The sequence below is a fragment of the Vipera berus genome (assembly GCF_964194415.1).
Source record: "Vipera berus genome assembly, chromosome: 2".
Classification (NCBI taxonomy): Eukaryota; Metazoa; Chordata; class Lepidosauria; order Squamata; family Viperidae; genus Vipera; species Vipera berus.
In genome coordinates, this window is record NC_138203.1 from 231,064,704 (window position 1) to 231,080,019 (window position 15,316).

Below are 15,316 nucleotides of genomic sequence, written 5' to 3' on the forward strand. Positions count from 1 at the left end.
GCAAATCTAGTTGGCCTGTCTTTTCTTGCCCACCCACCAATTTTCCCAGTTCCTCCCTTCAGGCTTTTTTTTTCACTTTTCCCATTTCCCCTCCCACCCAGAACAAAACTTTGTTTCACAAATACAAAATGTTGTTACAGGTATAATTAAAACTTGTATCCATGTTAATTCTGTGCATGAAATGGCTCATGAACAGAAAGTTTGGGACATCCCTATTCACAAATACCTGAATTTTGGGGGTTTTTGGTATTTCACCCAAGATAGTTTTTTTAAATAATAGGAACCAGCTGTGAGCAAATAATGTAGTTTCTGCCTTTAGAAAAATACACAATTTTTCTTGCAAGTTTTAAGGGGGGAAAAAATCCCTGTTGTTCTTCTGTTGAGTCACTATTTCAAGCCAGTTCACCTCTTATTGCTAAAATGCCCATAGCACCCACCAGGTCCCCTGCTTCACTTTTTAAGCCACAGAAGAAAAAACAAAGAATTCCTGAAAGAATGGCATCTACACCCTTACCTCTATCATCATATTTAAAAGAGAAGAGAAAAATTATAAGATCTTTGTTGAAATTTATTAAAGTTTCCTAAGGCTGTACAGCACATATGAAAGAAATGTTTTACAAATGCACTAACACAGCAAAGCTCATTTCTTAAAGCAGAAAAAACAGCTGTCTCCTTTGGAAAGCCTGGTAGGTTGCTTTCCTGGTTGACCACCTGTGTACTGTATTCGTATGCAGACATTTCCTTTGGGACTGCTGGCACAGCTGTACCTTCACCCGCGTGTGCAAACAGCCAGAGGCAGTCTTTGGAACAGCTCTCTCAAGGATGTAGGTACGACTTTAGCACTTCAGAGGCAGGGGGCACCAGCCTTATTTTTGCCAATATATTTTGCAAAGCACTCTTTAAATGTTTTATCCAGCCTCTTTAATGGTCCCTTTTAAAATCAGGCTTATATCACTTTTAAATATAGGTAATCATTATGCAATACAGTATATTCCATCACTTGCCAGCAGCATCCTTTTCTATATACATCCAGTCAACTTCTAAACACTAAGTCATATACAATATTCAGCATAAAAAAGAGCAATATACAGAAGCTGGCAGAAAAATACAGAAAAATCTCAGAATATACTACTCTGTTAAAGAAACTTACTTAAGAAATAAAATTTTTAGAAGGGAGTTTCCAGTATGAAATTGAATTAAATTTCATGCTGAAAACCCTTTAGACCTTCACCCGTATAATGGTGCTTATAAATGAATTGGACTTTGACTCCCATACATAAACAGATCGACACTTAAGGGGAACTGAGTTGAAGTCTAAAACTCTTGGATAGCAATAGGTTTTGCAAATAAGTAGAGTTACTGGGATTTAGTGTGAGGGTTTAACGAGCATGATGAATGTATTTTTATTTATAAATTTATTTGTATACATAAATTAGTGTAAGGTCAGCTTTTACATTTGGGATTTAACATGGCAATTGAGAGGTCAAAATGAAACAGGTCATAACCTATAAGGAACACAGATAATGGGTGTAGCTTATGGGGGAAAACAATGGGAATTATAGTTCTGAATTAGCTAGATGTCCATAGATGGTTTGCTGACTAAGCCACAATCAAAACACAAGACACCATTTCCCTTAAAAAATATCTGAGATACCTTGGGGTGGTGGTGGTGGCGGCTAGGGCGGATTAAAATTAGATTAAAAAAAAAGAATTTGAACTTGTAATAATCTCACCAAAAGCATTTTAAGGTATATAGATCCAGTGGGATGTTACTTGTTCAAGCTTGTAGCGGTTTCTTCCTGATCTTAACATACATATTCTGAGATTATCCTTTTTTAAGTCTCCATGTGCACAATTTTTCCAATTCTAAAATATATTTATAACAATTAAATGATTCCAACTCAGTATTTTGCAAAGTCATATATTTCCATAACTTTACAACTACCACAAAATATCCATCAGCTATACAAAAGGCTTAAAACAGATAGTAAACAGGTGCATTTAATAGAACTGCACTTCAGTTACACTGGATCCTAGAAAATGGAATTCCCAGTACAACTTCATTGTTCTGCTGATTCACAGAGCAGTCAAATCACCTAGACACACATTTGCAACCTTCAGACAGATCCCTTTGCTGCATTCTTGATCAGGTTCTTCTAGTTGTGCAAATATGTAGTCTTATGCCTGCTTCTTAAAGCAGGCATTTACCTATGGAGAAAGAAAAGAGAAATTGATTAAGGTATTAGGTGTTTTTTTCTTTTCAGAGTTACTGGTAGCTGTTATCTAATAAAATATTTCCAGAAGCTGAAAAGGCCATTCTAAACTTACTTTACTTTATATAGCAATACACTTTCTACATCCTTTCTGATAAATCTATTTTGAAAGTCTTTCAGATATTAATTTATAATAGTAAACTTTCAAAGGAGATAAACAATCACATTGATCTTACACACTTCTAAGTAGAATATTAGTGCTAACTGAAATATACTTACATTGAATCTCCAATGTTATTTGAAATGTAACTGAATATTAGGGTATTCAACGTGAATTAGCTATGCTACTGTAATAGAATAGAATAATAAAAATTTCCATAATGGAAGAAGTCTAGTAAATGGTTCTGATATAAGATTTTCTTTGCCCTCCCTCCCATAAAACAATTGCTCAAATGTAAATTGATAATGAGATTTTTTCCGTTTATAGATAAAAGATGAGATGTAGAATGAAGATAGTTTGCTGTATTTTTAGAGAAAATGATAGGTAAAAAATTGTTTATACTTGTGACAAAGGCAGAAGTTACTTTCTTTTCTATTTCTTTTTCTTTGCTATATTCTTGCTCTTTCTCGTCTATTTTTCCTTTTTTTTCTCTGTAGTTTCTATTTTTTCTTTTTATTATTTTACTTTTTGTAATCTGCATTAGTTTTTATCTGTATAACTAATCTTCACAATTCTAAAAAAAGAAAAGTTTGTACATTACATTCTCTCACAAAAGTTGCTCAAATGTAAATTCACTTAAAACTAAATTGATGTTTCTTTGATTGTAAAAGATAAACATTGCATGATAGCAATTTAGAACCGGATTAAAGAGTAACCTTCATTTTAGAACAGTGTTGTTTACTGAAGAGCTTTAAGTACATCCCAAATACTGTCATTTTCTAACAAGGGTAATATATAATTCAGTGAACATCATGGTACTCAGTGCTTGCCAGTGTACCTGCGGTATATTTCTACATATTCTCAAAAGTATATAATACAGAGTGGCCAAAATCGGGAAACTGCAGCAGGGGATGGTTGGAGAATGAAAGGGAGTACCATGCAATTCTTTGTCAATTTATTTTACTGAATATATTACAGGTAGTCCTTGTTTAGTAACCACCACTGGGACCACTATTAAGCAAAGCAGTTGTTGAGTGAAACTGCAACTCTGCTACTTCAGCTTTTCTTTGCTTTACAGACCTGTGAAGAAGACAAATTCAAGGATTGGGTTGCAAAATTACTTTTTATCGCCATGATAACTGCGAATGGCCATTGTATGAGACAGTCGCTAAACAAGGACTACCTATACTAGGAAACATAGGCTATTATACATATAAGATAGATCCATTCCCATTTTTCCTAATCTCAAATCTTATTTTATATAATATACATTTGCCTTTTTGAATAAGGATAAAAATGAAACAGAAAAGCTCATCCACTTGGTCTGTAAGTATTTAAAATCCTGCAAGATTATTCTAGTAAGATTATTCTAGTATTATGATTTTTCTGAGCTGAATTCAAATGTGAGTTTTGGGCAAAGCATCTTAAGAAAAAGATGGGCTACCTTCCTCATCCGCCACCAGCCATTGGTGGGGGACTTGGACCTCCAAAGTGGGTTATTCGACCCATTCTACGACGAGGAAATCCTGGAGGTCTAAGAGAAACAAAGATAAATTTAAAAAGCAGTAATTCTCACTTCTGTGGCCACATTTGGGCATCACAGTAATGTAGATTGAAAACTGATTTAATGTGAACAACATATACAGTCATTTGTGCTATTCACCTGTTAACACGTATGATTATATTTGGATAACCCCATCTGTAACATTTTGAATTAGACAACAGGGATTTCTTTTCCAAAACGGGATAAACCCAAATAACTCATGATTTATAACTGATTCATTAGAAAATAAATTTCAAAAATCAGAGTTAAGGACAGGGTAGTGACTTACAACCATAATCGAGCCTGAAAAAATAAGTTCAGAGAATGCCAAGGATCCCTGAGCTACAAATATTCTCTTCTGTCGTTATGGTCTTAAATTGTGGCAGTCATTAAGTAAGTCACCACTTGACCAGCCCAATTTTATAATCTTTTTTGCCATGGGTCACTAAGTTAATGCAGCAGCTTTCTTCAATGGGCATTTTTTGCTGAAACAGGAAGTAAATACCAGAAAATGGCAAAAAGCAGCAAAAATAGTTATGTGACCAAAAGGGCCATAAATGCAGCCAATTGCCAAGCATCCAAAATTGAACACGTGATCATGGGAGTATGTGCATCTGTCAAAATTCCAGAACTTGATTATAAGCAACTCTGGAGAGGTCGATAGTTATATGAAGACTTCCTATAAACATGACGACAAACAATCCATGAACAGAGTTGAAATTCTCCTGGCAGGAGGAAGCAAGCAAACAAAATTGTGTAGCCCGGTCTTTCATGAATTTAGCTCTGCATCTTAAAAGACATAATCTGATGAATGTAACAAAGCATTTTTTATCATTTTTGCACTCAAACTCAAGTATACTTAAGTGTGGAAACTGAATTTATAATGGAGATACTAGAGAAGAGCTTAAGCTTTATAAATATGTAGACAATCCTAAAAAATACAGTGACTTAACCATTGCACTCCAATTTTTCACATTGTATGTCATCTAAATTAAAGCAAAAAAAGCAGTACCCTCTTCCATCATCATATCTTGAAGAAGAGGAAGATGTGTAGCCTCTCCTCAAATCTGGGTGAATAATGCTCTGAAAACTAAAATGAAAATCTCTGTTAACTGAAATAAGAAAGATCTGAAATATTCAGTATTTCTAGAACTATGTGCAACATTTTAAAAATAACCAGTGCTAAAGATCAAGCAATTGGTTGCTCTAAATTTATTTTCCAAATGCAAAAATAGATTGAAATAGAACTGAAAATAAAATGTTGTTAGCAGAACCCTCAAAACCAAATACAAAATTTATAAGCTGACAATTAAATGTGACACAATCAGCTAAATTAATTTTATAACGCAAGGCTTAAATAAATGAACTTAACTATCCTATATAAAACCACAATTTTCCAATACTGCGTGACAATGGACAATAGTTAATATATAATACAACTCGTGGAACCCAGCATTAGTTAACCTATAGCTCTTTCTGGATGGAACTATTTAATGTTTCACTACATCATCCATTTCTTCATTTGCTGAATTGAAAAAGAATAGCTAAAATGTCCAAAAACCTAGAATATATAACATCTAAATGGTATTGAAAACTGATAGGTCATAGGCCAGCACTAGACATTTCACTGCCTGTGGAGGACAAGATAATTTAATTTAATTTAATTTAATTTAATTTAATAATATTTCTATACCGCCCTTCTCCCTGAGGACTCAGGGCGGTTCACAGGGCAAGAATAAAATACAGAGTTACAAATATTAAAAGGAAATTAAATAATTGCCCAATTTTAAAACAATTAATATATTACAATTATAAAACCCCAAAGATAATATTAAGAATACAAGAATAAAAAAAATAAAAATAAAAAAACCCACCAATCCCCCATCAGGCTAGGCCGGCTTGTACAAACAAAAACGTCTTGAGATCGTGACGAAAGGAGTGAAGATTGGGCGCCATCCGGAGCTATAGGTTAACTAATAATACTACCATTACATTCCATATATAAATGGATTATAACAGTAGCTGAATTCCACTTTGTTGTTCATGAGGAAATATGAACCTGGATCAGAAAACATTGTCACGAAATGCAGACCCAAGCCACGCTGCCCAATTCTTTGTCTCCACTGCTGTTTCTCATCACTCATCAAGGCTGGGAAGCACTTTCACATTGCCTAATGGCAGAAGCCTGACCTTTTAAGGAACAGCGAATTAAAATAAATAAATAAACATTTTTGAATATTAGAAATTAGGAATGTTAGAAATTTCATTTTAAAGTTATTTAATTCATCTGGTCTTTTAATTAAATATGGATTCAGAGTTGTTACAAGCACTATCCAGTTTGAGGGACAACTATTAGTTCAGCTTTCTCCTGATATTCAAGGATACTCCAAAAATTAGGGTTTTTTTTCCAAAAAAATCTTATTATACAAGGAATTCTGTACATAGAGAAACTCTATGTATTTATTTGTATATATCTAAATTACTCTATAAATCTTACAAAATTATTGCTGAAAATTCAGCCTTGTGTTTAATTTCCTTTTACATTTTTTCTTGACATTGACTATATGCTTTTATCAATTTTATTCAAAAACTCCACAAGAGCAATGAGATCCTTCTACTCCATGTACGTTTTGCTAAATAAATTTAACTGTAAAATACATCAATTATATATACAATTATATATACATCAATTATATATACAGTATATAATTGTATACATTTGTATATAATACAAATATACAAATACATCAATTATATAATCTACTCAGGCTTGAAGTGTCTCAAAGGGAAATTGTGTAATTCGTGTTTTTTTTGAATTTGAGGGAAAAACTTCACTTACAACATAACTATGAAATCTGCTATTCCCCAGAAGAAGTCAGTTATAGATGACAAACTCCATGGAGCCCGACTCCGGTTATCCAAAACTTGTCCTACAACCCAGAACAACAATTACGACTATTTTGGAAAAATAGTGGCAATAATCATATACAAAAGAGCTGATCTTACAATATTATTAATCCAAAGTTTGTTTATAAACCCAGTCACACCCATTCCTTTCGTTGATCAGGATAATAATTATAGTTCCAGAAGCGACCAATTTAAAAAAAAAAAAGACATTTAATAAAAAGGACAGGATACTGCAGACAGAACGGTCCCCCCTTTAAGAGTGACCTTTTCACCAGCGGATCCCCGGGAGTTCCTTTCAGTACGTCTTGCTGGGTGGACTCCAGCCCAACTTGGTACCCAAGAGCAGGGGTCGGCAACCTCGGCTCTTTTATGACTCGTGGACTTCAACTCCCAGAATTCCTGAGCCAGCTATGCTGGCTCAGGAATTCTGGGAGTTGAAGTCCACGAGTCATAAAAGAGCCGAGGTTGCCGACCCCTGCCCAAGAGGAAGGTAGCAGCGGCCAGTTTGAAGCTTGTCCCACCAGGCTGTGTTGCGCCTTTGCTACGCTCCCGCTCTCCCTCGGGATCAAAGCCGGGCAAAACAGAACGCGGAGACACCTGAACGTTCCCCCTCCCCGGGATGCCGGCTTTCCCCCTCCGTCAAAAATCTCCGCTTCTCACCGTTCGAAATGTAAACCATCGCTACGCCGCCTCGCCTCCGCCCCGAGAGCGCCCGACAATCCACGAAGCGACCCCTCCGGTGTTCTTCTCTCTTGCTCCGCCCCTTCACCGAGGAAGTCAGCGCTGGGAAGACTCCATTGGCTGAGAGCTCTGGGATGGCCACTGGCGTCAATTGTCGCTTTGACGCTTCCTTTCCCACCCCCTCATCTTTTTTTTTGTCTCAGGAGTATAGAGCTAGAAATGCAGAAGGGCTGTTGCTTTTGAAGGAAAAGGAGAGTCGAATGCCCGGCTTTAAAAATGCTTCTTCTACCTTATTGTATCTCTGCCTGGCATAAATAAATGTTCGAGGCACGATCGAAGGAATACACCGGTCGGACGACAAAAATTTTGCTTCCAGAAAACTTTTGGATGTTCCTTCCAGGTTTTTGGCTGCTAATCGCGAAGATAACCTGAAATTCAATCTATTATATCAGGGGTCTTCAAACGTGGCCCTTTTATGACTTGTGGACTTCAACCCCCAGAATTCCTCAGCCAGCAAAGCTGGCTGAGGAATTCTGGGAGTTGAAGTCCACAAGTCATAAAAGGGCCAAGTTTGAAGACCCCTGTATTATATGGTCCTCAACATTTACTGACTGTTCGAAGTTACATCGTCACTGAAAAAAGTGACTTGTGACCAGTGCTTTTTTTGTAAAAGAAAAAGGTGCCGGAACTCACACGTCACACAACCCGCCTTGCCTACCCTATAAGGTTCCATCCAAAAAAAGGTGCCGGAACTCTGTTCTGAGTGTTCTATGACAAAAAAAATCCTGCTTTTGAGCCTTTTTTCACACTTGGAACCGTTGCACCAACCCCACGGTCACATGATCAAAATTCAGGTGCTTTGCAGCTGACTCTTATTTATGATGACCACAGTCTCCCGTGGTCATTTCCACCCCCAAAGTATAGTCTGCCCCCCCAACAGTCTGAGGTGCAATGAACTGGCCCCCTGTTTAAAAAGTTTGAGGACCCCTGCTGCAGCTGAATGGGCAGGTGAGGGGGGAACCTGCCCCACTTGTTCCATGGCCGCTTTCGGCTGAGCCGCATTGCAGCAGCATTGGGTGCAATATGCGAGGTGGCAAACAGCCGTGTCACGCTGAAACCAGCTGTTTGCCACCTCCTGCCCAATGCTGCTGCCATGACGCCACGGAACAAGCCGGGCGATGGCAAGAAACCAGTATACCAGTTCCCTACCTCCGCCCGACCTGTTCCTGGGCTCATGGCAGTGGCATTGGGTGTGACGTGCAAGGTGGCAAATGGCTGCGGCCAGCGGCAAACAGCCATGTTGCCCAGGTCCACTAGGCCGCTGCCCAGAGCTGCAGGCCTGCCCAGCACGAAGGAGGTGAAGTAGCCAGCTAGAAAGCCCCGCTTAGAGGTGGTAGAGCACACCCAGGACCAGCAGGCAAAAGGCCACCCTGAGCAGTCATGTGGTCCCCTTTTGCAACTTTCTGTCAAGCAAACAGAATAGAACAGAATAACAAAGTTGGAAGGGATCTTGGAGGTCTTCTAGTCCAACCCCTTGCTCAGACAGGAAACCCTATACCATTACAGACAAATGGCTGTCCAGTCTCTTTTTAAAAACTGCCAGTGTTAGAGATTTACTACTTCTGGAGGCAGGTTGTTCCACTGGTTAATTGTTCTGTCAGGAAATTTGTCCTTAGTTCTAGGTTGCTTCTCTCTCTGATTAGTTTCCATCCGTTGCTTCTTGTCCTGCCTTCAGGTGCTTTCGAGAATAGCTTGACTCCCTCTTCTTTGTGGCAGCCCCTGAGATATTGGAACACTAGCATGTCACCCCTTGCCCTTCTCTTCATTAAACTAGACATACCCAATTCCAGCAACTGTTCTTCATATGTTTTAGCCTCCAGTCCCCTGATCATCTTTGTTGCTCTTCTCTGTACTCTTTCTGGAGTCTCAACATCTTTTTTACATCATGTCAACCAAAGCTGGATGCAGTATTCCAAGTGTAGCCTTACACACTTGAGGTCAATGGGGAAGTCAGATTCACTTAACAACTGTGTTACTAATTTACAACTGCAGTGCTTCACTTAACAACTCTTATCAAGAAAGGTCATAAAATGGCGTAAAACCCACTTAACAAATGTCTCACTTAGCAACAGAGATTTTGGGCTCAATTGTGGTCATATGTCAAGGACTACTTGTATACCTTTAAGTCCCTTTTGGATATGCTATACACATGAAAGAAGCCTACACAAACATGGGACTGTTGTTGAAACATAAGTACACCAAGTGAAACTGGAATATCTGTGAGATCTAAAAGTAGTGGCTCTGATGCTTGGAATGCAGCACACATATACCTGGTACAATTGTTACATATGTGAATGGGACAGCCCTGCAAGAGAGTTGCATTATATTGAAAACAGGAACCACTTGCTGACCCAGCAAAAATATTTTTTGCCTCTGCTTCACGTAAACTTAGACAGATGAAAAATGTGAAAATGATGAACAAGGAAGGTGAAGATTTTGTTATTTTGAGACAGATGTTTCTAACTGATGCCAAGATTAAGGAGGGCTTTTTATTGGTCCACAAATCAGATATGTCATCAGTGACAAGAGGTGTGAAAAGCTAAGTGGGGTCAAAAAAATGTTTGGAAATTATTCAAGAATGCCACTGAGAATTTTTTTGGCACCAAACTACATTCAGTTGGTTGACAAACTTCTTACAACATACAAAACCATGAAGTGGAACATGTCACTCAAGATTCATTTTCTGTGTTCATACTTGGAATTCTTTCCCCAAATCTAGGTGCAATCAGTGACAAACATGATAAAGATTTTCACTAGGACATTGTCACAATAGAAAAATGATATTTGGGCAACTGGAAAGATACCACAGTGCTGTAATGGCAACATACTACTTTATCCTTATTTTGTCTGTAAGGGAGGCATCTCATGCATAAATTAGAATATGCCTAGAATATGAGTTGTAGAGGGTTTTTTTAAACTGAAATGGAAAACTTTCTGAAGCTACTAAGTATGTTTCCAATTAGCGCAGTCATCTCTAAATCTGCATAGATATTTGGCTACATTGTTGGGAATCTTTGGGAAAAGAGATGAAATCCTTGCTACTCCATTTTTAAAACAAACGCCTGAAAAGCAAACTTCATACAAGTTTGAAACTTTAAACAAGTTTAGAAAATGTTCTACACAGCATCTCTGGGACCAATAATTTAGTAGTACTAAAAATGTTATGTAAATGTTTTAATTAATCAAAGTCATAATGGGGGGCATAATATCTGTCATCATACCTGGTGACAACCATAGGCTTAATAAGGTTTAGCTTTAACATGTTTAATTTCTTTCTTGTCTACATTTGATTACTCCCAAAGGGGAAAACATGATGGGTATGTTTGCATACTTCCATGTATTTTTGTACATTTGAATGCATGTGTGTATGTTCCTCCCTTGTGTTTGGGTCTAAAAGAGCACATAATAGAGGAATTTCTGATAGACTTTCTATTTTATATCAACCTTGCTATCAGTCATTCAGATATATACTAGAGCAGGGGTGTCAAACTCGCAATGTCATGTGACGTGTCGTGACGTATCATTACTTTTTTGCCATTGCCGGCAATGGGGTGGGCACAGTTTTACTATGATGCATCCGGCCCACAGGCCGGCACTTTGGCACCCTTGTATTAGAGGATAATTCCTGCCATTCCCCACTAATAGGCCAGGGAAAGACTTCTTATACTTGGAACTGTTGCTTACCATTTGAGATGTAAGACTTTGATGCTTTTTCCTTCCAGATTTTTTGTTTGTTCATTTCTCTTTCTCTTTCTCACTCCACTTGACCTCAGGGGTTTTTTGATCTTCCTGAATGAAAGGTACATACGCATATAATCTATTGCCTGGGAACTGCTAACACAATATATCACAATTGTTGCCATGCCAACAGTTATAATGGTACAGTTTCAGATTATACCTAATGCCTGATCCTATGGGACTTCCAAATATCATAAAGATGTTATATTTAAGGTATTTATAGTTGATGCAGTTTTGGATGGTGCCTAAACCCACTGATAACTTGGGTTTTATGTGGCTTGGTTTTTATACCACACTAAGCTAAAACCAACAACCCTTTACAAAACCAGCTGTTGGGTTTGTTTATTTATTTATTTGGTTTATATCCCACTTTCACTTTGTGCAGCTCAGGGCGTTATACATAAAGCTCCATCCTGTTATTTTCCCACAACAACCCCTTGTGTGGTAGGTTGAGCTAAGAGAATGCGATTAGCCCAAAGTCACCCAGTCAGCTTTTCTGCCAAAGGAACTAGAACTCACAATCTCCTGGCCTCTAGCCCAGTACTTTAATCGCTATGCCCAACTGGTTGTAATGTAGACGTGATCATAAATATTCTTCATAAAAAAAAAAAAATAATAGAATAACATTTAGTGCTTGTTTTTGTTGCTAAATGTGTATACTCACAACGGTTTATTTAGTGACCGTTCAAAGTTACAACAGCACGGGAAAAAATGAATTATGACCATTATTCACACCTGCAACTGTTGCAGCATCCCCATGGTCATGGGATCAAAATTTGGATGCGTGGCAACTGGTTCATATTTATGACGGTTGCAGTGTCCCGGAATCATGTGATCACCTTTTGTGGCCTTCTGACAAGCAAAGTCAATGGGGAAGCCAGAATCACTTAACAACCATGTTACTAACTTAACAACTGCAATGATTCACTTAACAACTGTGGCAAGAAAGGTCGTAAAATGGGGCAAAACTCACTTAACAAATGCCTCACTTAACAACATAAATTTTTCGCTCAATTGTGGTAGTAAGTCGAGGACTACCTGTATCTGAGAACCATAAATTAGATTACAAGTAGGTAGGGGGGAAAAAAGTTCCGTTGCAAAGCACTTCTATAATGCCAAGAAAATTGCTTGAATGCAACCAGGAATCCAACCCAACTCTAGTATGTCTTTACCTTTTGTAGGCCCATATCAGTTAGTTTATTGCTGCCTTGGAATATGGAGAACCCATCCTACTGATTTTAAGCAATAGTGATGGTTTCCAAAAGAGTGGCTAGGTTATATGTGACTGCGGGACCTAAGATTCCCTGTTGTTCTTCTGGAAGATTTGACAACAACTGATGAGTGCAAGTAAATTGTCTGTTAATTAGAAAGGCTCTACTAGAGGTTATTGCACATTTCAGCTAATGCTTATTGTTGGGCATTCAACTCCAGTCTCATCCTATCATAATGCAAATAAAGTCAAGTGCCAAATCAGTTAATCTGAGAGTTAGGAAGGAAGAATGAGTTCATTAAAATGTTTATTAAATTCATTAAAATGTTTCTTTCATGGCCAGGAGGGGCATTAAAATGAAGTGATTGAATAACTTATTTAAAATTTAAGTTTCCTTAAAGTTGTGGGTATGTTTGTACGCGCAGGATTTTGTTGTTTAATTCCCCCTCTTTTTTAGCATTTTATGTATGTTTAATATTCTATTGATTTCATTTTTAAAAACTCTCATGCCATGGGTTTTACAGTTTTCATTTGATCCATTTATTTGGTGCATTTATCACCTTTGTCAGTATTTGATTACTTATTAGCTTATGTTTTTTGTATTTTTAGTTCTACCTTAATTGTGTTCCTCATTGAAAGAATTTGCAATTTTTATTATGACATTTATGTAACACAAATATAATCTGAAGTTGGAACATCTTAAAAGAATCTAATGACAATTATTGAACAGAACTAAAAAATATTATTTCGCGCTTGCCTTCCATATTTCATTATGTTTCAATATATGTTTTTTGAGTTTTGAGTTTGTTATTAGTGTTTCATTTCAGTATAGTAACAATATTTCACTACTGATATGGGACATCTTAAGGCTACTGCATATCCTTATAGGAACATATACTGTACATTTGAGTAACTGCCTTTGCAGTAACCAGTGCTTTTTTTGTCATAAAAAAAGGTAAAGGTTCCCCCGCACATGCGTGCTAGTTGTTTCCGACTCTAGGGGCCGGTGCTCATCTCCGTTTCAAAGCTGAAGAGCCAGCGCTTGTCTGAGGACATCTCCGTGGTCATGTGGCCGGCATGACTAGACGCCAAAGGCGCACGGAACGCTGTTACCTTCCCACGGGAGTGGTCCCTATTTTTCTACTTGCATTTTTACGTGCTTTCGAACTGCTAGGTTGGCAGAAGCTGGGACGAGTAACAGGCGCTCACTCTGTTACACGGCACTCGGGATTCGACCCGCCAAACTGCCGACCTTCCGATCGACAAGCTCAGCGTCCTAACCCACTGAGCCACCGCGTCCCTTTTTTTTTGTCATAGAACAGGGCTTTTCAACATTTTCACCCACTGTACCACTTTTAGAATATGGCAACATCCGAGTACCACCAGTCACCTAGCAAGGTGTCAAAAACTTGATGACCAAAAAAAAAAGAGGAAAAAAGTGATGAAGTACAGGTAGTCCTCGACTTACAACAGTTTGCTTAGTGACTGTTTGAAGTTACATACAATATATATGTAATATATATAATATAGAGGGGACGCGGTGGCTCAGTGGGTTAGGACGCTGAGCTTGTCGATCAGAAGGTCGGCAGTTTGGCGGGTCGAATCCCGAGTGCCGCGTAGCAGAGTGAGCGCCTGTTACTCGTCCCAGCTTCTGCCAACCTAGCAGTTCGAAAGCACGTAAAAATGCAAGTAGAAAAATAGGGACCACTACGGTGGGAAGGTAACAGCGTTCCGTGCGCCTTTGGCATCTAGTCATGCCGGCCACATGACCACGGAGACGTCCTCGGACAAGCGCTGGCTCTTCGGCTTTGAAACGGAGATGAGCACCGGCCCCTAGAGTCGGAAACGACTAGCACGCGTGTGCGGGGGAACCTTTACCTTTACCTTTACCTTTATATAATATATGTGAAGCAGGTGTCAGGGTTTTGTTGGTTATGTCAGGGCTTTTCATCCTTTTCACCCATTGTACCACTTTTAGGATATGGCAACATCCGAGTACCACCAGTCACCTAGCAAGGTGTCAAAAACTTGACCCAAAAAAAGGGAAAAAAAGGAAAAAAGTGATGAAGTACAGGTAGTCCTCGACTTACAACACTTTGCTTAGTGACTGTTCAAAGTTACAATGGCACTGAAAAAAGTGCCCCCCAAGCCACAGCCGAGCAAGACACCTGCTTGCCCGCCCGGTGGTGCTCTTCCTCCTGTCCGAGGTTTTCATTGTTGTGAGCATTCCTGTTGAGGATTGGCAGTGAGGGTGGGGTGGGGGGTGTTTGGTTTTTATTTCCCCCATCTGCTGGATGGTTGCAGCAGGTTTTGGTCACTTCACATGACATGGGATACTGTGACCATCATAAATATGAATCAGTTGCCAAGCATCTGAAAGTAAATCACAAGACCCTGGAGATGCTGCAACATTCCAGCTGATTGGCAATTCTTCTGGAGTCTGGCACTGATCCTGGCACTTCTACTGAGCCCTGACAGCCCTGCAGCTCCAGCCATCTCTCACTCAGGCTTGTGTGGTGCTGCCACTGATTCAGCTCATTCCCTCCCCTGCTACCACTTTACTAGGATGGTTGCTTACCACCTGCCAGGTGCCAATGTACCACAGGTGGTACCTGTATGACTGGTTGAAAAGCGTTGTCATAGAACGCACGGAATGGCGTTCCGGTACCTTTTTTTGAATGGAAGAACTGACTCTAAGCTGCCAGCGTGAGTAAAGCTCTGGCTCAGTGAAAGGAAGCTGCCTGGGGAAATTGGGGGCATTGAAGGTCGACCCAGAAACACTTCCATGGCTCTGAAAGCAGACT

At 38.8% G+C, this 15,316-nt stretch overlaps 1 protein-coding gene across 1 annotated transcript; it reads right to left on the bottom strand.

The window, feature by feature from the left end:
* Nucleotides 1-553: 553 nt before the first annotated feature.
* SELENOK (selenoprotein K) lies at nucleotides 554-7,631 on the bottom strand. Its single transcript, XM_081321111.1, has 5 exons — nucleotides 7,484-7,631; nucleotides 6,756-6,846; nucleotides 4,929-5,006; nucleotides 3,818-3,907; nucleotides 554-2,208 (listed from the first exon to the last, which is right to left on the bottom strand). Exons 1-4 carry the CDS (start codon nucleotides 7,500-7,502, stop codon nucleotides 3,823-3,825), a joined length of 273 nt encoding a protein of 90 aa, XP_081177237.1. The 5' UTR covers nucleotides 7,503-7,631; the 3' UTR covers nucleotides 554-2,208; nucleotides 3,818-3,822.
* Nucleotides 7,632-15,316: the final 7,685 nt, after the last annotated feature.